The sequence below is a fragment of the Sarcophilus harrisii genome, chromosome 2 (assembly GCF_902635505.1).
Source record: "Sarcophilus harrisii chromosome 2, mSarHar1.11, whole genome shotgun sequence".
NCBI lineage: Eukaryota > Metazoa > Chordata > Mammalia > Dasyuromorphia > Dasyuridae > Sarcophilus > Sarcophilus harrisii.
The window spans coordinates 610,234,654-610,260,391 of NC_045427.1; the positions used below are offsets into that span (position 1 = coordinate 610,234,654).

A 25,738-nucleotide genomic window follows, 5' to 3' on the forward strand; every position below is an offset into this window, starting at 1 on the left:
TATGTAAGAAATTGTTACATATACCCATGAACCAATAAGGGAATAATATATGGCACATATAACTAAGTGCTAGACTGTGGTAAAGGCTACAATTGCTATTAGAGTTCAGAGAAACTCCCCTAAAACCATTTCTCCTTCACCATAAGTTTATAAAATTATTTAAAAACAAACATACCAACAAAATTTAATTGAACTAGACAAAGGTTTATTGTGGGAGAAAGGAAACTCTTAGCAATGAAGATCCACACATCTTTGACTTTGTAAATGACTCCAAGAAAGCTTTCTGAGGTTGAGGAAAATTCTGGGATTTGTCTGATTTCACGGTACTAGAGGGGGTCATTGGTGGGATTTGAACCATTCTCTTTCTAATCTCAAAATAGTACTCTACTGCACCACATTGCCTATACAAATAGAACTTATTATAGAACCTTTCTTAGCTTTATTCAGTTTGAGGAAGTAGAGTCACTGGTTCTTATCTGTGGCAAACGTTTAGCCCACTGGGAACATTAACAATTTAATAGCAATTTATAAAATCAAATATGCAGTCCACAGGTCAACAGGAGCTCTGGAGAAGCACTGTTTTCCTATCTGCCACCCCAGGAGCCCCAGAACATTACCTGTATCTCTGGTAGTCATCTTCATCCTTTTCCAAGCTGACCAGCTCATTGGGACAAGCCATATTGCCTAGCAGGCTGAGATATTCCAGGGCAGGCGTCGCTTTGGCCAAATGGTCCAGCAGCCCCTCCAAGTCTGTGATGTGTCAAAGAATTAAGGATATTGGCCCAAAAAGGAGAAAGTCACAATTTCTATACCTCCCTCAATGAACATATACTACAGGAAAGTGCCAGAATTCACCATGAACATGGCCGTGGAATTAGATATCAGAGGTATAACCCAATAACACAAATGGAGCTTTGCTTCATGGTACCATCATCTATTGGGTATAATTTCTCCCCGTGGTCAGTGCCTGTTCCTCTCTCATTCAAAAACATGGTGCAATAATACCCAATCCCTACTTCCAGGGTCTTCCCTCACTACTGCACCCCACTTCTAGGCCTGTTTTCTCTTCCTCAAATCTCATGGAAAGGTAAGAATCAGCTTCTGTTCTCTTATGCTGATAACATCCACCTCTCCCTGCCCAATTTTTCCCCCTCAAGTAAAGTAATTCTCTAATAATCAAGCAATATGACATTCAATGAAATGTTATTTCTTGAGTTCTGATGGTCTCCACAGGATGGGTATGACTGGCAGGAAAAGGCATAGGCTGTAAATAAATAAAAGAAAAATGCAAAGAGATGCAAAGAGAGCCAATGAGATCAAGCCATGTTTAGTCACTGGGTACTTTCTTTATATCCCATAGTATTTATTTTATATTAAGTACTGGAAAGTACCATTTTCACCTATAAATCTAACATTGTGAGGAGCAGAATATCACAAGATACTACAAGGAAAAAGAAAGGAGGGGAAGAAAATAGAAAAACAGAAAAGTAGGGAGGGAGGAAGGAATTATCACCAATAATCACTACATGGGCCCTTTAATCTATCTATCTATCTATTTCTCTCTCTCTCTCTCTCTCTCTCTCTCTCTCTATATATATATATATATATATATATACACATATATATATACGTGTATGTATGTGTGTGTGTATACACATGCACACATATGCACAGATGTACACTCTATTTCCATCCCTTTCTCTCTATTCATACCTCACGCCTTACTTTACCTTAAGCCTTCATCATCTCCCACCTTGATCAATGCAACAGTCTCCCAATTGAACTCTGGCTTTCCACTTTCTCTCTTCTCTCATTCATCTATCCATCCATCCATCTGCAAAACTAATCTTCCTAAAGCACAAGTCAATGACATCATTTTCCTGCCTATAGAATAAAATAAAATTTTCTTAGATTAGTATATAAAGACCTGTGCAATCTGACTGCAGCCTACTTTTTAAGATTTATCTCACCGATCTCCCTGTTACATGGTTTATATTCCAGACATACTGGTCTAGTCTACTTATTGTACTCTGACCTCAGTATTCCATTATCTTCCTTTCTTCCTTCTCGAACTGGTTATTTACCAATGCCTAGAATATACTCCTTCCTCACTTATATCTTTTAGAATCTGTAAATAAATTAAATTGTCTATTTTACACCAGCATCAGCATCATAATTCTTTCAAGGTTCAACAGCATTCTCTATAGAAGGCCTTTCTTCATTCCTCTAGATTAGTGTTCTCTTCTTCCTCAGTTCTTTTCATATTTAATTATATGTTTACATGCTATTTTACCCTGTAGGATATAAGCTTCTTGAGAATGGAAACTTTCTAAACCTCATTTTTGTCTTTTTATTTTCAGAGAATTATACATCATGGGGCTTAATAAATGTTTATAGAACCAAATTTAATTGATAATATCAATAAGGGCAGATATAGAAATTTAGGATGTGGGCTTTCAGAAAGCTGAGACTTAAAAAGTGTAGCTAATGAGATCACTGAGTTAGAGAAACTGTTTAATAATTTTAAACAGAAGTTCAAACACCAGACATACTTCAAGAATCCTATTAGCATTGTTAAGAAATGAAGTAAACATGCCAAGTGTTCTGCTTTGTTTTCCCCTTGACCTGAAGCACAGACCATGCATCTTTGCTCTTTTGCCTTATCACTCATGACTTCTATTTACTTTGCAATTTTAAAAGTAACCAAAACTTATGGCCAGAGCCATTCCCTCTTCTACTAACATCAGGCATCAAAGTCCTTCCTTTCTTCATGAAGTCCTCTCAAAGTACTCCCTTGGTTATAATATATCTCCTGGACAAGTCCTTCAGCTGAGTTCTCAGAATCTGTTCTGTTCAGCTCGCTTCTCAACTGCCAAGACTAGTTGTCTCTTGAATGTTTGAATGGCTCTTTTCTATGCTGCCAGGGGCTCTTCTCTTCAAAGCTGCTTCTAGATTCAAGTGACTACTTCTTTGTATCTGTGTCTGGACAGAGATTGGTTTTATTACTTCAAGGGTACCTTGAATTCTCTCACTGTTAGATGGAATATCTCATTCTGGGCAAGTATATGTGTGTCTTGATATCATGGTCAATGGGGAAAGGGAAAATTCTCTTTTGTCTCCCAATCCCCAAGGATTCCCTCTCAAGAGCTAAGTTCTTTTGATTACTTCCAGACCTACTTTGAACTGTTTCCAGGTCCTTGTTTTTTAAATCCTGAAAGGATGTGATCAATTTTTGATTTTTCAATGGTATGATTCCATTTGACTTAATAATGAAAGTTGATGAGTTTTGATCCCTTATTAATACTAAAACCTCATCACCTATAATTATATCCTATGTCTACATCAACCTAGGGGAAGTCAAGAGTTCATTATCATTTTACAGATATAGAAATTGAGGCCCAGAGAAATTAGGTAATTGGCCCAAAATCACAAAAAACAAGTCACAAAGTGGCAACTAGAATGAGATTTTCCAGTCTCCTGTTGCAGGTCACATTTATTATATAACAAACCCAAAATATACGGAAAATTTTGATATTCCTCTAGGCACATTTCCAATATAATGTAGAATATTTTTAAAATCTCAATGTATAATGAAGTAATTATGTTGTCTGTTATATAGGTACTAGAAATGTGATGTAATGGAACTAAATGTTCCTAGGTAACTCATTGAAATTAAATTACTTCCAACTCCCTTTTCAGGACCTATTTTATATGAGGCTGTACATAAAGGAAAAAACAGAAAATCAGTCATGTCCTCAGTCTAGAAGAACAATTAGTAAAAGTATGATGGTGTAGCTCTAATCTTCAACTTCAAAGGCTAAAAGTTCACTTAAATTATGCAATATAACATTAATGGAAGTTTTCCATGTGAAAGTAGTGACTAAGTTTGGGGACAGATGAGAAGGAAATGTTATACACACATATATGTAAAGGTATATTATATACACACTTATATATACATAGATGTATGCATGTGTGTATATATACACATGTGTGTATATACACACATATATATGAATGTACATATATATATTTGCTTATGAAGTGCATACTATTTGTAATAGATCAAGTATACATACTCCTTTCACTAGTAAAGAACATAATGTTTCCATGTTTTGGCTTGATAGAAACTGGTAGAACCTATAAATTAAATTTAATATTTTACTCCAGCATCATAAGTCCCTCCATTCCAGGATGATAGGAAAATACACACTATATATCAAGGAAGTAGATTTTAAAGGATTCCGAAAAGTACTTAGGATCCCATTCACTACCATAGAAAATGTCAGCCCAGGAGAAATGGATGGTATTGACAAGAAATTCTGAAGATATAAAGAAAAACAATTTCAATGAGAGGAAAAATGGATGATTATCTAGAAACCAATATTGATATATAGAGAGCTCTCCAAACAACTTAAATTTTAAGAAGACATATAGAAGGTGGAAGTAAAGACAGGTAAGCATATTCATTTTTTAAAGGAGACACTATTTTATGTGAAATGTCAGAAATTTTAAAGTTCAAAAAATCCAGACTGATGAAGAAAGCGAAGAACAATAAGAACAATAAAATAATTTTTTTAGCTATACTGAAGAAAAGGAAAACACCAAAGAAAGCATAGAGCCACTGATGGGGTATATGGACTATAAAAAGAGAGAGTAAGTATAAAGCTTTTTTTTTTTTTTTTTTTTTTTGCTTCTATTTTCTCTGCCAAGGACATAGTCTTTAGATGGAAGGAAGAAAAGAGTAACAATATGGACACTGATACCCAAGATAAATAAGAAGATCAAAAAAGTGCAACTAGCTTTCCTTGATTTCAAATGACTTAGCTAAAATAAACTACAACTTAAAACAAATGATTGATATGATTTCTGAGCCACTGTTAATGATCTTTGAAAAATCATGAAGATTTATGTACAACTTCTCTGTGCCTTAATATATGGTTTATTATTGTAAAAATGACATGTGGTGCTGAGTTATATGTATATTCTTTAGTAGTCCCATCCAAAAAAGAACATTAATCTTTTAAATCTGATTTCTCCAGATTTTCTTCTTTTGTTTATCTTTCACTTAAATCTGTCCAATGCTGGGAAAAGACCACTAAAGTGTGCTAATATTGTATGTTGTTATATTTTTGGCAATTCAATCACTTTTTCCTTTATTAATTTAGTTAATAACTGCCACATCATGCATATTGGTTCATTGTCACTTTTTTCTTTCTTTCTTTTTTTTTTACTGACACTATGGATCTTTCCTCTTTTGATTTAATAACATGATTGGAACTACTACTTCTTTTTTAAAAATTACATAAAGAATAATATTTTACCCTTTCATTTTAATTCTACATAATTTTGTTTTAGATATATTTTTTTGTAAATTAAAGACTGCAATATTTTGCTTTCTTATCTATTCTGTCATTCTCTTTTGTTTTATTAGATTATTCTGTCCATTCACATTTAAAATTATCGAATTAGATTTCTGTTTTAAACTCCTCCTATTTTCTTTCTCTAATAGTGTTTTTATATATTATTTCTTCCCTTTTTTAAGTCATTATTTTATCCATATAGTTATTTTTCTTTAAAATTCTTTATGCAACCCTATTCCTACAGGCTGTTCTCTCCTCCCTCTCACCCATTTTTAAAAGTTTTCCCTGAGGACTTTGTTTTAAATATTGATTTATTTTCCTTTTCCTTATTTATACATGTATTTCTTCCTCCTTTACCCCATACTATTCCCTTTCCTTTCTTCCCCCAACTTCTTTTGCTTGTAATTGTTCTCCACCTTTTCCTAAGGACACCTTTATTTCCTTTGTTTTCTTTTTAATTGTTTAACCTTTGTGTTTATTATGAAATTTTGTGGGTTTTTTCCTTTCCCTTTCCCTCCCTCTCCTTTTTCACCCTGTTTCTCCTTCCCTAACTTCCTCAGTCTCCCTTCAAAAACTATACAGCATATTAGTGGGCATGGGTACTTCATCATGACCCTTTTGATCAACTGATTCCTTTCCCCTTCCAATCACAGAAGTAAAAGGCAGATAATACTGACAGAGAGATGTTAAGATTAAGGGTTCTAATTCTTTGTTATCTCCTTTGGAAAAGATAACAAAGTTTTTGTAATGAACTTGATGGAATAGGAAAGCAGCTTGCTATCAGTTTGCCAAATATTGCTCATTTCCCTCATGATGCTTGAAAAGCAAGCCTGCTGACTCTGGAGTCAGCTAAGGAGAGCTCTGAGGAGCATGAGCTATGGCAGAAGAGAAGAGAGCTACCTATCAATTCATGAACTCCTAAAAAAAAGCCTTTATCCTCAAGTGTCTATCAGATATAAGTAAGTGAGGAGGAGGTGGAATTTCTCTGATCTTCTGCCCACATCAGGTATAATACTCTGTAGCCAGAGCTACCCACTCCATAAAAGACACTTTTCCTTAGAAGGACCTCATTGAAAATGAGCTTAGGAAAGGGATGGCCTAAAGTGTAGCCCCTGGCAGCAGAGAAAAAAGTCAGCTATGGATCTAATGGAGAATTAGCTCTAGCAGTTGGGAATTATATTACAGAGATGCAAAAGCCCAAAACATAGTGAACTACTCAAAAGGGGAGCACTACAAAAAGTGGGGAGCATGAAGACACCATGAAAAAAGAAAGGATGTCAGAGCCCTTTAGTAGCAATTGCCTTAGTCACATGTATTCTCTATCTCTTACTACAAGTATATGCTATGTATATGACTATTCTTCACACTGGAAGAAAAAATGGTTTAAGGGAGAAATGTATTATAGCTACTCTTTGTTTACCAGTAAAAGCCTTTGTGTTGAAGTCCCGGTGTTTATTAGATGGCTATGAAAGGTGAGTGTACCAGTTGTAGTTTTAGGCATGTGAACCCAAAGACTACCATGGCAGGGTACTCAGGTTTCTTGTGTAAGTTGATAACCTAGAAGATATCCTAAAGAAGACACATGTTCACATGTACATGTTTGCATATGCTTTGTCATTGTACTGATATAGGGAAGTCCTAGTATAAAAATTCCCTCCAGCGATGCAGATCAACAAGTTGACTCTAATTAGCAGACTTGGACAATTGCCTTGGACGTCATGTGATGTATCTGTGGTCACATAGGTATTTTGTGTCAAAGACAAGACTTAAATCAAGGTATTCTGACTCCAACAACAGCCTCTAGCCATTGTACTACAATGCTATACATTTATCCATTACATTGTGAGTTCCTTGAGGGCAGGTGCTATCTTTTCCCCCCTGTGTTTAGCACAGTACCTGGCACATAGTGTCTACACTTACTAAATGTTTTTTGATCCACTGATCTGTGCATTACCTAATTTGTATTTATGGACTTTTGGATCCAAGTGCAAGTGCTTAATTTCCCTGTAAGTTTCACAATGGAAAGAATATAACAAACTGATATTATATGGAACAAATTTGGCAATATTATCATGAGAATCTATTCTCATCATAATTGGCAGTGAAACTATCATATATGTATTATCATAGCCCAATATATTTTAAGAGGAAATGGCCATTAAGAGCATTACTTAATATAGTTTCAAGAAGAGATTCTGGGTTTGTCCAAATACAGATAACAGAAATATATGCTTGAAGTGACACAATTTTAAAGGTGCTTGGGGATCCAGATTAAAGACATTTCAAAAAGGGGAAGATTCTAAAAATGCAGAAAAACATAGAACATGTTACATCCCCCCCCCCCCAAGGAACTAAGAAGATTTCATTTCTGCTATCCATTTTTTCTCCTTTCAATTAAAAGAAAGGTCCACATGTATATGAAGGATATCCTTGATGAATATATGAAAAGGGAACAGGGGCAACTAGAAGCCACAGTGGCCATGGAGTCAGGAGGATCTGAGTTCAGATCTGATTTTAGACATTTAACACTAATTAGCTGTGTGACCCTGGGGCAAGTCACTTAACCCCAATTGCCTCTCAAAAAAGATTTTTTTTAAACTATAAAAAGAGAACAGACAAGTTCTTATTCTCTATAGTAGATTATGTCTTCCTAGTCACACAGATGACAAAGTAGAACAGAGAATATGGTTCTACTATATTAATTGTTTATGGAATGTTTATGCATTTGACTGGCAGAGCCAATTATAGCCTCATGCATGTATTAAGATCAGCATGGTATAGAGGAAAAAGAACTAACTCTGGATTACTGACTTCCCTGATTCATGTAGCTAATATGAGTTTGGATAAGTCCTTTAAATTTCTCAAGTCTTAGTTTCATCTATAAAATTAGGAAGTTTCATCTATAAAATAAATATAGGCTAAATCGTCCCTTGCATTTAACTCCACATCAGTATCCCATATGCTTCTGTGATCATAAAAGATTCCTTGACAGTTATAACCACAGTTTTATTGTTTTACTAATTTCATGATTTTCAGCATCAAGCAAAGCATGAAGCAAGAAACCTAATACTCACCATTGGTATTCACCAGTGTCATGGAGAATAATGCACATAAAGTCCAAAATAGAAGAGATATTTCCTAGAGAAGATGAGATGGAATATAACAGGTCCACTTCAAAAAATTCCATATTGATTTACAAAAGAAATCATTCTAACAATCCACACAGGAAAAACAAATGGATGAATCATGACTCTTTCCCAAATTATAACATGCAATTAAATAGAAAACTGCCTCATTACATATTTTGTACAGGCATTTTGGATGAATAAACAAGTTCCAAATTTAAATAGAAGAGTAGGAAATAATTGTGTAGCATTTTCAATTATCATATAGTGCTCTCTAACACAAAAGACTACTCATAGTGCATCATGGAACACCCACAATCTCAGAAGAATAAAAATTCCAATCATCCTAAAGGCAATGCTCAGAAGCATGGTAGATTAAAGTAGCTGTAACAATTCAATTTAATAAACATTTAATGAACACACCTACTATGTGACAGGCATTGTGCTAAGTGCCTGGGATACAAAACAATGATGACTTACAAGCAAAATGTAATGTAAACAACTTTATCAAAGGAAGGCATCCTGGAAGAGGACTGGATTCAAAATAAGAGGTCCAGGGTTAAAATCCCATCATATCCACTATGGTTTTAAATCATTCACTCAGTTTGGGCTCTCTTCTTCATTATAAAAAAAAATGGTTAAGTTAGATCAACTGTGCAGATCCTTCCGACTGTAAATCTGTTCTCCTAAGAGAAAGCTTATAACATGATGAACATTGCTGCATTTGTATCTATGAAATATTAAAAGATCTTGAAGTAGATCTGCATTCTGGGCAGATCCTCTGTGAATATTTTTATAGGGCATGGATTAGTGATACAAAGTATAAGAAAGTATGGATACATGGGGCAAGGGATGTTCATATTGAGGAGGTCTTGGATCCATAATGAACATTGTTGCATTTGTGTCTATGAAGTATTAAAAGACCTGGAAATAGATCTGCATTCTAGGCAGATCTTCTGTGAACATTTTTACAGGGCATGGATGAGTGATACAAAGTATAAGAAAGTATGGATACATGGAGCAAGGAATATTCATATTGAGGAGATCTTGGATCCATAATGAACATTGTTGCATTTGTATCTATGAAATATTAAAAGACCTGGAAATAGATCTGCATTCTAGGTAGATCTTCTGTGAACATTTTTACAGGGAATGGATGAGTGATACAAGGTATAAGAAAGTATGGATAAATGGGGCAAGGAATATTCATATTGAGGAGATCTTGGATCCAAGAGTGTCTAAGAGTAGTCAATGAACTACTCAAAAACAGGTTAAATAAATATAAAAAGAAGTAAAAATAAAAGCTAAAAAATGTGTTGGAAGGAGGAAGTACTAGACAAAGACTAGAAAGGAACTGGGATCTTGGAGCAAACCACTTCACCATCTCATGCCTCAGTTTCCTTCTTTGTAAAATGAAAAGAATGATTTAGATATTGCCCATGTTTTGCTTTGTTTTTATTTTCCCCACCTCGAAAGTACTATATATTTAGGGTCTTAAGGTGTAAATGATAAGCAGAGCCATGGGAGCGCTGAGTTTTCTACCTTCCCGTCACTCTCTATGTATAGGGACCACATCCCCGGCTGGGACATTGGTTATAAATGCTTTCATTTCACAGGAAAATATGAGCTATCACGTAAAATTGTCCTCCATCAGCTCTAACTCTCCCCCAGAGAGACAGGACAGCTCCACCCCATCGGGGGCTCCTTCTCCTGCAAAGTCCCCTTCCTGGGTCAAGCAGCTCTCCAGTCCGCTCCCCACCCCCCTTCCTCATTCTGGGAAAACCCTCAGGCACCAAAGGGAGGGAAAAGTTAGCTCTGTGCCACTTCCCAGCATGCACCACGAGAGGTCGCCCTGCAACACATTCCCTAAGCAAACATCCAGCTTCTTGCAAGCTCTGCAGTGTGACATTATTTTCTTTCTCTATTTTTATCTATTAAAAAGATTTCTTCACAGCCATAACTTAGATCCCCCACACTAAAATGGAGCAACAGGAAGATATAATGGTGCATTTCATTTATGAATGACCTATAATAAATTACTCTGAAGTGTCCCGAGTGCCAAGAGACAGAACGCTTTGTCTGCCCGTGGCCCGTATTTCACATACTTTAATTTAGCTGACACATAAAACCCATCTGACATTTAGAAGCCTTTTTTTTTTTGGGGTGGTGGGGGGGGTGGACGAGGGGTAGACAGTAGTGCAAAGGATATTTGGTTCTTGTTGAGCGTTAAGGTATGGAGCCTGGGTAACCCTGGCAACGCAAGGTCGTTTCCAAGAAGGTTGTTGTCCAAGATCAGCTCCTCCAGCCCCGTGAATGCGCTCAGTCCTTCCAGTGACCTGCAGTGACAAAGGCACCAGGAAAAATGATCCGCCACTAAATCAGAGAGGCCATTATGAGCCGAAATAAATATTTTAACCTTCCCTTTCAGGACTGGGAATAGTTTGGGCTTGGTGCCTGTCAGGCGAGTGAATGACAAGAATTAGTAGAGGGAGTGGGGGAGCAGGGGGGGGGGCCCTCTGGCACCTCACCACATCCTTCACGCATTGCCAGCATGAAGGATGAGGGTCACTTAGTGAGTAGCCAGAATCCCAAACAAAGGCCTTCAGATACGGCCTGCAGGATAAATTTGTCAATGTCTTGTGCCTTCAGGCACCCAGCCTCGGCTGACCCTAACCTCCATTCCCAAGATAAATAACTCTGTCACAGTTCACCTTCATTCCCTGGACACAAATTTAAGTTGTCATCCATCATTCCTGCCCAGAAATATCATACCCCTCTAACAATAATAAATACAACTTCAGCTATCATTGCAGAGCAGTTCCCCTCCATACAATCATAGGAAATGGTAGGGAGGGCTCCCCTTCGCCTTCTTTTTACTCCCTCCCCCCCCAACCCCTTTTGCCTCTCCTTCTGTTGTGTTTTTGTTTTAATCATCACTTCATTTGCTCTGGCCCAGTATCTTGCTTTAGATGCCAGGACCCTGCAGGATTGCAGAATCACTCCAGCCTAAAATGCTGGGGGTAGGAATGGGAAATGAAGGGATATTGGGGAGGGGAAGTAGGGGTGAAACTCTTTAAAGTGAGTGGCCTTTCCTGGTGTCAGCTGGAGTTTCAATTAATAGGAAGCAGATTTCTCTCTCTGTGTCTCTCTCTCTCACAAAAAAAAAAAAAAAAAAGAAGTTCAGAACCCCAAAATGTGGCTCTTGAAGTTGTAAATAAACAAAATTGTAAAAACAAAAAACATCTGTGGGAATTATCAGCCAGTTCAGAAAACCAAATCAGAAAGGGAATAAGCTCTCACACTAAGAGTTGAAAGTGAACTCTTAATTTCCCTGGTTTAGATGGGGATTGATATGGGGGGAGAAGGGGAGGGTGCTGCTGCATGTGCGCACGCACACACACACACACACACATACATTAATCAAAGAAGGCTGCCTGACATAGGGAGCTTACACACAGACCCATATTCACAGCTCATTCACCTACCAGACTCCTAGAGATATGCTGAGATTGCACAGCCTGACAGCTGATGCACTATGTGGACCAGAGGGAAGATTATCATTGTATCTCCTGGCTGTTTTATAAAATGTGATGAATAAGGCAGATGCAGTCTGTACTATTTAGTCATTTTCTGAGGTCGCTTACACTAAGGAGGTTTTCCCATATGAACACACATGTACCTTTTTGCAGAGGGCATTTCCCTATTTACAGATGAGGACCCTAGGCTAGAAACACTACCAAAACCCAGAATCCAAGATTTCAAACAAGTTGTCAGGTAGTAATTAATACCCACAAAGTCCCTAGGGCTTACAGCAGGCAGATATGCCCCCCAAACTGATGGTTGTTCAGGTGGAAAGAGAGCAGACTATAGTTAGGTGAGCTAGGTTTAGATCATGGCTCTCCTTACCTCAGTTTCCTAATCTGTAAAAATGAGAAAGTTGATCTACTTTCCTCACCTGGAAAATGACCCTAATACTTTATTCCTTATGGGACTTTTTGGGTTTCCTTTTCTTCATCTCTAAAAGGAGGGAGTTAGACTAGACAATGTGGGAACTACCTTTTAATTCTTGGTCAATTATGCCACAGTAGCTTTTGCCCAGAATGCCAGTCCCTATGTCATTTACTCCCAGGTTCCCCACAATCAAAGCTTGTATTGTTCCTTGTCTAGAAAGGGAAAATCAAAACTTGGAAAATGCTAGCCAAGGGAAGTTTCAGACCCTTGCAGGCCTGCTACTCTTGTTCTCTCACCCCTTTTCCCAAGCAAATTCATCAGAATGGTCCAGGCTGGACCAGGCTGGGCCGACCTCCCCCAGAGAACCTTGATCCGGTACTCCCTTGGGTCCTGCTGGCTCTCTCCATCAGTGGTTAATAAGGGATAATCTCTGACGCTTACTTTTCAGCATCAGGCCTCTGCTGGCCAAGGGGAGTTCAGGCCACCTCCCTGTCAGCGCCACCGAGCCTTATGGGACGCTAATAAGTCCTTTGTGCAGAAACATCAGTGGTGCTCTGGTCACTGTCAGCGGCAAAATACACATTGTCCCTGAGTTATGTTATGCAAATATAATACTCTTATCATGAGAATCGGCAACTGGCAAGGAGATGAAAGCTGGACCCCAAAGTGCTGCAGGGGAGCATAAAACAAGATGACATAGCATGGAGAGGGACAAAGCCTCAAGAACACTAGAGGGAGTTGCCTGGTGAAACAGCCATTATCTCCCCAGAGCCCAGGCAGGAGAAGCACAATAGTGGCGAGGGTTTTCCGAGAAGGGTTGGGAAAATTGGACTCAAATCCCTTTACACCTGTCTGGTTTGGAGCTTTTTTGCCATGTAATGTTATTAGCTGCTCAGTTAAAAGGGAGCTGTGTTACACGGGGGGTTGCTTATTAATTGTTGTTTTCATGTCATCAGCGCAGTTCAAGCTTAGTGATTTAATCAGCTAAATTCCGAGCCTGGGGACTGGGGGCAGGGGAGGCAGGAGGAGGCAAGCAGGGGAAGGGGGGGCAGAGAGGGGAAGACAAGATTGTTGCAGCCTGAATGGAGCAGAGAGAGAAAATTAACAAATTTCAGCAAGCCTGTGGGTCCTGGGAGGGAAAGGGGAAGGAAGACGCCTTGGAGGTCCCCTAGTCTGGTTTTGGTCTTTGGGGTTAATATACCATTATGTGATAGCTGCATTTGGAGATGAAAAAAATAGAAAAGAAAATACTTCAAGGTTACATTTATATACATGCATATGTATATATAGCAATGCATACATCTGTATATATGTAGCACTATACACATATACTTCTATGTATGTAGAATTTCTCTGACGGTAGCTGAAGGACAGATGATAAAAAAAAATATTATTCCCCCCCCCCAAATAATTCTCAGCTGTCAGTGTTCTTAAGGTCAAAATGCATACCACATAAACCACTGATGATATTTAATAAAGTACTTGCTGCTTTAAGAGATTGATGCTTTTTGATTTTTGCTTGGTCTAAAGTGAGAAAGAAATACATAAAGTCATGGATGGGGGGAGGAAGGTACCTCTCTATGTGGAATGATGGTGGGGAAAGACCTAACCCTCCTTCTGGGCATGGGGGCTCGAGCTCATCACCGTGACAGTGAAGTCCAGCCCTCTGTGGTGGGGGTCTCCCAGGCACGAAATCAAAGCCAGCCCGTTCGTTCGCCACTTGGAATGGAAAGGCCCAGTGGCAAGCAGGTAGCGCTGTTCTGGAAATCTAATAAACACGGCTGAGGTACGCGGGCAAGTTGCTTTCTTCCTCACTCTAATGACACAAAAGCTGCCCATTATCTCACCCACAGGTACCATCTCGGTTACCTCGTCACAGGGCTCCAGCTTGGCTCCCACAGGAGCCCCAACTGCTACCAGGAGACTTCCACTGCGATTTCCAAAGTCACATCAGAATGACAAAAAACATCACAAGGCATTCGGCTCCAGCTGATTCAAACAGAGAGAACTTTTAAGTTTCCACTGTAATTAACCCTATCCTCGTTAAGATAATTATGATCAAGCTCCCTGTCACAGCTAATATCACAGCATCATTGCCTGTGGCTCACACTTTGCCCTCATTAGCTTACAAAAACAGAGACACTAAACAGACAACAGACTTGCTTGCAGAGAGGAGGCAAGCCAGCCATGGAGCAGGCACCAGGAGACCATTTCCCCTGCAAGGAGCAGGGATATGACCGTTTCTTGCCCATCTCTGGTCCCCCATCAGCTGGGCTGACTTGCTACTCCCCCCCAAATCTCCACTCCACAAGAGTGAAGGGTAGGAAGGAGCTGATAGCCACCGTCTTCTGTGAGGGTTTTAAGGAAGGTGATGAGCAACGACGCTGAGCTTGTTGTATGGGCCTCCCTCCATGCCCCCAGCCTCCTTGGGTTTACTTTGACTGGGAACACCAAGACCAGACAAGGCTGGCTGCCTCGGGGGGGGGGGGGGAAGCAGGGAAACTCAACCACCCCGTGGTTCCCTGGTTCTGAAACAACAAATCATCTCCTAAAAGGTCTTTTCTGGGAAGAATTTGACCTCTTGCCCAGAGTCAGCCAACAAAAACTGGCGCCATTTCTGTTTGTTTGCCATTCGCAGGGAGGAGGCAAGAAGAAGGGACAGCTAGCTGCTCCATGCCAGGAAGGCAGGCTTTGGGTCTGTCCTGAACCTGGTCTGTGCACAGACAACCGGAGCATCAAGTTAAAGGAAGACGAGTCCATCCATGCTACAGGAAACGGGAAAAAATGTGCAGCAAAAGAAAAAAACATGCTATACTTTTTAACTAAATAAAAATCTCAAGAAAGCCAGGAAGTCATAGAAACATTAAGGGAAGGAGACCATGCTGGTCGCTCTTCTCTCTGAACCTTTCTTGGAATATAAAGTTCAGTCCTCCAACACTCCCCCACTGCTTCTATATTCCCAGTTAACACTACCTTATATTTATTTAGGTGGCACACTGGGCTGTGGTTAAGGAAGATTTGAGTTCAAATCCAGCCTCAGTTCCTAAGTGTGTAACCCTAGGCAAGACAATTAACCTCTGATTTCTCATCTGTTTTCTCATCTGTAAAGTGGGGATACGAATAGCACCTACATTCCAGGGTTGTAGTGAGGATAAAATAAAGCAATAACTCTTTATTGAAGACAATTCCAAAGAACTCATGATGAAACATGCTATCTACCTCCAGAGAGAAAACTGATCCACTCTGAATGCAAATGGAAGATTTCTTTTTTCAATTTATTTTTCTTGCTTTGTTTTGCAACCTGGCTAATATAGAAATATGTTTTGAATATTTTCATGTATATAATTGACATTGATATCCTCTTTGATAGATGAGAGAAGGGCTGGAGAATTTGGAACTCAAGAAATTTTTTAACAAATATTATAAATGAATAAATTTAGAAAATGAAGTAATTATTGTAAAGAACAACTAACAGTGTGACCAGCTCATAAATAGGGCACTATAAAAATGTTAGATATGATCATTATTATATCTTTACAGTTTACAAAAGCATTTTTAAGACAATTGATAATAACAATTAACACTTTCTACTTAGAGCTTTACAGTTTATAGGTTTTGTGATTATATATATATATATATATATATATATATATATATTGTCCCCTGATTTTCAGAATCCCTAATTAAAGAAAATAGGGCTGGCCTTATCATATCTATTTTATGGATAAAGAAAGTGAGACAAAATATTCCACTAAACTTGCCCTCTCCAAGGTTATCAGTGATTTTTTAATTGATGAATGTAATTTTTTTTTCTCTCTTCATCTTTTTTAGCCTCTTCACAGCCTCAAACACTTCAGATCGCTTCCTTCTGATACTTTCTGCTCTTCAGATTTTTATTACCCATTTCTTTTTTGCCCTATGAGAGAGTAAGTTCCCTGACAGCAAGGACCTCATCTAATTCCTCTTTGCAGCCCTTACTGCCTACCACAGGACCTAATATATAGAAGCCTCTCAGGGGAGAGTGGGCAGGTTGTGATCAGGAAGGAAATAGTGCCCTTACGGAAATCTCTGAAAAGTACAGAATGAAGAAATATCCTCACTCAGATATCACTGACATAGATATGTTATATCCTCATAGAAGAACCAACTTATGGAAAGTTGCCTCAAAAAATTTTCCAAGACAACTAACCCCATCTCATTTGGGAGTAAGGAAATTTCCCTCTTGCCCTCCAAAAAGAGCTGTGCTTCAGCATTCCTGCACATCAAACACTATTTCTTGACATGACCTTGGATCTCCATTGTAACAACGTTGAAACATTGTTTATTTAATGTTTTCTAAAAAAAAAAATCAGGATTTGTCTATGTAAAATGGGAATTCTAGATTATTATAAAAGCTTTCCATCTATCTAGACTAAATTTCAGATCTATATACATATTCATTTTTTCCCTCTTGTTCCAGATTTATGCTTTCATTAGTATGGAAAATTCTCTCCACTGATGAGACTTCTAGATCAAGGCTAGTCCTCTACTCGATATTCTGTGCTGTATCACCACCATGTTCACAGAATGATAAAATCTAAGATTTCAGAGAAGAGGTCTTAGGGACAAACATCTAGTTCGACTCCTTAATTTTTATGGATGAGGAAACTAAGGCCATTCGAGTTTGTTACTTGTCTGAAGATCACATACCTACTGAATCACAGAGCCTGAAATAGAACTGGGACCTGAAATAGTCTTTGCTGACCCATCATCATTGTTTCTTAACTGTACCCCATATATACCTTGGGTAGGTCCTTCATTTGGATAAATAGCTAAATCTAAATTGAATAAGAATAGGCCAAACTAGATAATATTTTGTAAATTCTATTACCCTTTTTCATGATCCTAAGGTATATGCTACCACAAAATTATCCTTTACCAATTCTCTTCATGATATTATATGTCTACAAATCATATGCTATCACAATGTCAGAAGAATCAGAATTTCAAGTAACATCAAGGTTACAGTGCAAAGACATATGGTGGTCTGAGTAAGCTTCAGGTTATTCACAATAATGACTTACTCTTGTTTATTGAATTGAATTGTGACCAAGAAATAGCATAAAATAGATTTGACAGCCATGTAATATGAGTAAGAACTAACAGATGACCAGGCTAATGTTCAATAAAGTAATAGTCACATTAATATTAAAGTAAGAATCATATTAAAAGTAATAATGATAGTAATTGCTAAGAGTTTTATATATACATATAATATATATATATATATATATATATATATATGTATATGTGTGTGTGTGTGTCTACAAATCATACCTCACAGTTGGAATGGAAATAATATATATTCCACTTGCCTGGAATGTACTCTTTTTCCCTACCTGCCTTATAGAATCCTTAGATAAAGACTTAATTCAGGTACCACCTCCAATGGAAAACCTCTCCCTTACCCTGGCTCTTAAAATCACCATGTATTTACTCATTTGCATACATGTTTTATCCTTCAGTAGATTATTCATTCCTTGAAGGAACAGATTCTTTTCTTTGCATTTTGGCCTTGTATTTTATATCACCTAACTCAAATCTTTAGGCATTGGTGTTTGATAAATGTTGAATTGCTTGAAAATAATGACAGCTAGCAGAAACTTAATCTATGCCTTTTATTGGAGAGGGGGATGATGTATCTGCTTCTCAATTCTGATGAAAGTTCCCAAAGGTCAAGGACCATGGTTTATACTTATGTTACCTTAGTGTTGCCACTGTGATAAGCACAAAAGAGGCATAGAGGGGAAGAACTCTAAGTAGAACAGTTGGTAAATCCCACCATCAACACACAAATACAAGAGACTCAAACTCAATGTTAGTCAAACGTTGATCTCTTTATCCCTGAACAATATTGACTGAATCAGGAAAAGTACCTTAAGAAAGCACAATACCAAAAAGAAAAAAAAAAACCAACTCTATCTTCTGCTGATGTCACTTCCCTGCTTATGAAACTTTAGTGGCTTCCAATTACTGCTAGGATCAAATATAAATGCCTCTGTTTGGCATTTAGAGCCCTTCACAATCTGGCTACATTCTACTTTTCCAACCTTATTATATATATAGTGCTGCCCTTTCCACATTCTGTGCTCCAACCAAGATGGGCTTCTTGCTGTCTCTCATATATGGCATTCCATTTCTTTTTTTCCTATCTTTGTACAGGCTGTTCCCCTTGCTTGGAATTAGTTCCTTTCTTCCCTTTGCCTTTTAGAATTGTTAGCTTTCTTCAGTTCTGAGCCCAAACTACCTTTTATATGAGATCTTTCCTGATGTTCTCAGATGCTTCCCCCAATCACCTTTCATTTACTTTGTGTGTATTTGTATATTTCCTTGTTATTTGCCCTGTTTGATCTAAGTTCTTTAGGGGAGAGATTGTTACATTTCTGTCTTTGTATCCAAGAAGTACCTGAGCACACAGTTGGTGCTTAATACATGCTTGTGGACAGATTGCTTGTTTGAGTATTTTGAGGGAAGGGAAGGGATCAGGGGAAATGTATTTATATAGTGCCTACTATGTATTGGTTATTGTGTTAAGTACAAAGATTTGAGCTAGGTGATATAAAATACAAGGCCAAATGAAAAGAAAAGAATCTGTACCTTCAAGGAATGAATAATCTACTGAAGCATAAAACACGAATGCAAATGAGTAAATACAAGGTAATTTTAAGAGCCAGGGCAAGGGAGAGGTTTCTCATTGGAGGTGATGCTTGAATTAAGTCTTGATCTAAGGATTCTAGAAGGCAGGTAGGGGAAAAGAGTACATTCCAGGCAAGTGAGATAATTTATTTCCATTCCAACTGTACCAGTTCTCAAAGCAATCAATTGATATTATTTCTTCAATTCCAACTACAAGTCCGTGCTTGCAAAAAAGAGAGAAATATAGACCTGCCCTCAATGAGTCTATAATCTAAGTGGGAAGGTAAATTAAAACACATGAAGCAACACAGAACAGTGGTATAGATTATAAATGCTGCAAGAAATCTGGAGAGAGAATAACTACTTGAACAAAAGCAGAATAGATATAGCATACTCACTTTTATGACAACTAGAAGTAAGTTCCTTGAGAGCAAAGACTATTTCATGGCCATCTTTGTAACCCAAGAGAAATTTTTATTTTTTTATCCTATTTGTAACCATTACATTACCATTAAGAGTTAGGTTTTCCCTTTATTTCCTAATTCAGGAACCAGTCTCTCTTTGCCATTTAGCCAGTCTCTAAAGGACAAGGTTGAGAGATGAGACTGACCAGATCCTCCAAGTACATGCTTTTCAATCTTGGGCAGACCCACCAGCTAGGAGACTTTATTTTTGGTTATAGAATAACTAGAATTTGATCTAGGTGCACTGAAGCATAATACACTAAGACCATATCCTTGCACTCCTCCATTGGAGTTTAGGGTAATTCAGCTTATGAAGGAGAAAACAACCAGAATATCTGGGAAGAACTGAATTCCTTCGTCTAGATTGTTGGAGGCAGCTGAGTCTCACGATCAAGTTATATTCTCAGCAGGAGGAGCAGAAGATGTTTAACCTATTTCCTCATAAATATGTGTACCCCCTCACTAATTGTTTACCTTTCATGGTTGATTTTCACAGATCGGGGTACCAAAATGTACCAAAGGTATTTAAGCATCCAGAGATCTCCATGATTTTGTTTTTGTTTAAGAGAAACCAATGACCATCAATTTGTTGATTACTAAAAATCTAGCCCTGTTAATAAAATGACTGTTAATTACCCAGAAACTTCGTCTCTAAGACTTTCTCAATTCCTAACATCTAGTGCAGTGCCTTGCACACAATAAATATTTAATAAAATTTTCAGAATTAAATTATTGAACTCATAACAAGATCCCTTTTTTTATTATTATTATTAGTGTTGGCCATGCCATATATATTTAATGCAATTCAAATCAACAGGCAATTACTTAATACCTACTCTCTGCTATTCCACTAGTGGATACAAATAAAGGACAAAATAATCCCTGTCCTCAAGAATGTTACATTTTACTGCATAAAAGTGGCAGTGGGTATAGACATTTCACGCTCAATTATCGTTTATAGCACTTTAAAGTTTACCAACCCTTTACATACATGATCTTACTGCCACTTTATGTTCCTTCCACCTTCAGAGCCAGCCATAAGAGAAGATGCTCAGATGAATATAGATACAAAAAACAGGTGACAGGATCCTCTACCTTAGCTTTGAATACGTTTCTGAGTTATTTTGATTTGTATTATTTTTTAAATACACCTATGCATAGGTGGATAGATGGGTAGAATTCATGACAACCCAGAATCTTGTTATTATTGTTGTTTTTAATAACCTAAAGAGTCAGCTAGTTGGTAAAGGACTCAAAATGGAGTTTCCTCCACCCACTCTAGGGGAGACAAAGATTTTCTGTATATAAAAGATATTTCCCCCAGGGAAGATGTAAAGGATAGCATGCAATTGATGGAGCATATGTGAGCATCACTGGGTTGGAATCCAGATTAAAGTTCTAACAGTTATTGGGCAAATACACATTGGACCAAAAATACTACTTTTCACAATGTGAACTATTTACCTGAAATAAAAGTCTTTCATCTGTAGTGACCTGTCATTATTCTACATAAAAGAAATTTTTTAAAAAAATCAACAGGCAGCATTTATTCACCACAGCCCTACAAGAAAAGGGGCTATTTATATGACCAAGCCGCATGGCCCTGCCAGTCTAGAGGTGAGCTGATTAAGACCTTACCCCAGGGCTAGACCTTGTAGAAGAGACTAGAAACCACCTGGAAAGGGAAGCTGGAGCCAGGAAAGCCAGCAGACAGTGCCGGCCAGCTGGTTCCTCAAGATCCCAGTCAACCGAAGAAGACAAAAACATACTCTCTGTCTCACACTACAAGGTAGCTTTACATCTCCCACAGTAAAAGACCTTCGAGATGGGGTCAATGCCAAAGATGCTCTTAGGCCATTTTCTCCTCTCCAAACCAACCCTGAATCTCTGCTATCCAAACCTCAAAATCCACAATTTTGTTTATTCCTGCCCTCCCTTCCATAACCCACTATGTCCTGTCTGAATCCTACCTTGTTGAAATGGAAACACAGTGTGGTCCAATGCTGGGTCTAATTGATTCCTTTTAATAAAATCCTTCATATTTTTCATTTTCAAATAATTAAATGTTATAAAGCAAAAACAAAGTAGTCAAGGGAAAACTTGTATTTAATTTTCATCATTTACCAGTGCTAAGAAATAGAATCATCTTGACAAGGAGATGAGAGAACTTTGGTTCTACCATCGCCAACGGAGCCATATTGGGCAAAATGTTTCTCCTCTTAGGTCCTAGCTTTTTGGAAAATGAAGTGCTTGAAGGAGCTTATTTCTAGGGCCCTTTTTACCTTTAACATTCTAGAATCTTGGGAGAATGTGGAAATATTTAATCAGAAAGCATTGCTGAATTGAATCAAATTTTAACCAGATCCCAAATCATCCTGTCACTTGGCTAAAACTTAGATGGGACTGTAGCTTCCAAACCCTACTTTTTATCAAAAAAAAAAAAAAAAAAAAAAAAGAAGAAGAAGAAGAAGACGAAGAAACAGCACGGGCCAGCAAAAGGAAAGCTAATGATTTTGACAACAGGATGAAGGAGGAGGAGGGAATAGAGGCATGGGGCATTTATTATTTTTTTCCTTCCTTTTCATCTTTCACAACAACCCAAGCTAGGGAGTGACAAGCAAATTGACATGCTGCTCAGAGGGCAAAAGATAAATGTTTGATGAATTAGCCATTGGTGGAAAAGTGATGGGCTTCATATGTGCATAATGGCCCAGCAGACTTAACCATTCAGATTGCCTGCCAAGATAAGGAGTCATAATGAATGGGCCTGCAAAGCTCTGGCCAGAAGAAAGTTCAGTGTGAGTAGTTTTAATAAACTTAATATTAAAAAGAATGAAGGTGGGATGGAGGAGAAGCTAGTACCTTGGAGAGGTCAAGATGACTGGCTAATGAACAACTCCAGGCTGGATTATATCATTCATTCATGATTGAGCAAATGTACCCAAATTAGAAGAGGTCAAGCATGGTTTGCATTCTGGGCAATGCTTTTGTCCCCCAAGGCAAAGGTCAAAAGGGGCAGATAGTGTTGAGATTACTGGAAATTATTATGAACAGCTATAGTCCTCCATACTAATCCCAAAACAAACTGATGAAGGTCCTCAACCCAGTGACCTGCCAGATCCCCTTAGTTGTCCAATCCAAGAGATCTTTCCCTCTCCAGAATGGCTGCCATTTCAGATATGCCTCCACTTTTTTCTACTCTCCCTGACTTGCTAGCTATTATCTCAGCACCATTTAGAGTATGTCACTTGACCCCAATCAAGCCAACAAGATCTCCTCTGTGTAACATCTTCACATTTTTTTTTTCCTGTTAGCAGCTATTTAAACAGAAGAAAATGGGAAGAGTCCTAAATCTAATCCTACATGAAAATAAGTTATGTGACCTTGGACAAGATCATTCTTGGACTCATTTACCAATAGAATGAAAAGGGTGGTCCAGATGGTCTCTAAAGACCTTTTCATTTCTAGCTTGCCATGACTTTAAGAACTATGTTATCAGTGTTCCAAATGCCTTGTTTTCCCCTTCGATAAATATGGACTTACAAAAGAACTCTGGTTGGCCAAGTATCCAAAGAACCAAAATCTTAATTAAAATTTATCCCCTATTTTAATAGAAATGATTACATAAAAGATGGAGATTTCCCCTCCCCCTTCCATTTTTCATCCTTTGGGTTTGAATTTTCAATAAGGATAAAAGTAGCTACTTACTAAACAGCTCAGGAAAGCGGAAGTTATTGGAGAAAAATAAAACTTTATAAGCAGTTCTATATGTGTGTGTCTGTCTCTGTCTGTCTCTGTATCTCTACCTTTGTCTGTCTCTGTCTCTATCTCTCTGTCTCTCTCTCTCTGTCTCTTTCTCTTTTCCACTTTCTCCTCTTCCTCCTTCTCCTCCTCCTCCTTGTCTTTCTCTCTAAGTGAGAAAGTGAGTGAGAGAGGAAGCCAGGGAGGTATGGCTCAGGAGTACAGGGTGAATTATAGACTGCCGCTCAAGATTCACAGCTTTTCGTGGTAGGAGGTTAATATTCTCACATGTCATTAGGTCTGCTGGCTCTACTGATGGCTCATTGAATCAGGCAGAAAATTATTTCCTCATGCTACAGAGGACAGCACACTTCAAAGGGAGGGAGCTAGGGTCAGGACGGCCCTCCAGTTCGATTAATGACTTGGGATCACTAGGGGTTGCCTATAAGTAAGAATATGACTGAAGCTTTTGACAGAGCTAACTTTCTCAGCAGCCTTGACCCAGATCCCTTTTCTCCATACCATGATCTAGCCCCTCAAATCCAAGCACCAAATTGTATTTCTAGCCCTGCTTCCAAGTATCCAGGTTAGGTCTATGACCTGCCTGGTCTTTTATTTCCTTTCCTTGGCCTCCCCTCTCCTTTTCTTTAGGAATCTATTCATCCTACAAACTCAAGTTAAATCTCACCTCTTCCAGGAAGCCTTTTTTACTACAGGATCTGATCCTCATTGACCATAAACTTGTCCATTTGGTCACTTGATTGAATAAATGATAAATTTCTTAACTTGACATTCAAGATTTTCCATACTCTGCTGCAAATTTAAATGCCCTATCTTTTGTTTTTCATATATATTGTGCTTCAGAAAAAACAAAACAAAAAAAACTATCTACTGTGCCTTAAAAGTACTCTATATCAATATTTCTTAAATGGTAGGTCACGACCCTACATGGGGTCACAAAATTATGATTCATTATTAGTAAATATTTGATTTACATACCCACCAAAAACATAAGGTATCTATAAAAGTCTTAATATAATTTTAAGTTTTAATAGCTTAAAAGTACACTAAAACTTTTGGGACAGGGTATGCATCTGTACATACATATGAATATGTATATGTGTGTACATACATGTAAATATGCATATGTGTTGTGTGTATGTACATATGTGTGGGCAAGTGAGAAAGTGAGCAAGAACAAGTGAGAACAAGAGAGAGGAAGGGAAAGAGGGAGGAAGGAAAAGGGGGAGGGAGAGGAAAAGAGACTTTATGGAGTCATGGATTTAGAGAACCAGCATCAAGACAAGGAAAACATAAAATCAAGATGTATCTCTGACATGGACTGGCTATGTGATTTTTTAAAAATTGTAATTCTTCTTTTTTATTTTTTTCAATAATAGCTTTTTATTTTCAAAATTTACGCAAAGGTACTTTTCAACATTTGCCCTTGCAAAACCTTGTGTTTCAAACTTTTTTCCCTCTCTTTCCCCCACCCTCTAGCAAGTAATCCAATGTTAAACATGTGCAATTCTTCTATACATATTTTCACAATTATCATGGTGCACAAGAAAAATCAGATCAAAAAGAGAAAATATGAGAAAGAAAACAAAAAGAAAGCCAACAACAACAAAAATGTGAAATACTATGTTATGATCCACACTCAGTTCCCACAGTCCTCTCTCTGGGTACAGATGTCTCTGTCCATCACAAGAAACTGGCCTGAATCACCTCATTGTTGAAAAAAGCTGTGCAACAGAATTGATCTTCATATAATCCTGCTGTTGCTGTGCACAATGTTCTCCTGGTTCTGCTCACTGCACTCACCATCAGTTCACATAAGTCTTTCCAGGTTTCTCTGAAATCATCTTGCTCATCATTTCTTACAGAACAATAATATCCCATAACATTCATATACCATACCTTATTTAGCCATTCCCCAACTGATGGGCATCCATTCAGTTTCCAGTTTCTTCCCACTACAAAAAGAGTTGCCACAAACATTTTTCCACACGTGGGTCTTTTTCCCTTTTTTATGATCTCTTTGTGATACAGGCCTAGTAGAGAACTACTGGATCAAAGGGTATGAATGATTTGATAGCCCTTAGGGCATGGTTCTATATTGTTCTCTAGAATTATTAGATCAGTTCACAATTTTACCAACAATGTATTAATGTCCAGTTTTTCCAACATCCCCTTCAGTGTTATCACTATCTTTTCCTGTCATTTTAGCCAATTTGAGAGGTGTGTAGTGGTACCTCAGACTAATCTTAATTTGCATTTCTCTGATCAATAGTGATTTATATCATTTTTTCATATGACTAGAAATGGTTTTAATTTCTTCATCTGAACACTGTCTGTTCATATTCTCTGACCACTTACCCAATGGAGAATCATTTGTATTCTTAAGAATGAGACTTTT

The 25,738-nt window shown here is 37.9% G+C and overlaps 1 protein-coding gene across 1 annotated transcript in view; it reads right to left on the reverse strand.

The window, feature by feature from the left end:
* The window catches only part of LRMDA (leucine rich melanocyte differentiation associated), a 1,282,853-nt gene that overhangs the window by 557,441 nt on the left and 699,674 nt on the right, over positions 1-25,738 (reverse strand). The window contains exons 3-4 of the mRNA XM_031949467.1: positions 10,698-10,824; positions 618-757 (exon numbers count right to left, since the gene is read on the reverse strand). Coding sequence (XP_031805327.1) covers positions 618-757; positions 10,698-10,824 — 267 coding nt within the window. The remainder of the gene's footprint in view (positions 1-617; positions 758-10,697; positions 10,825-25,738) is intronic.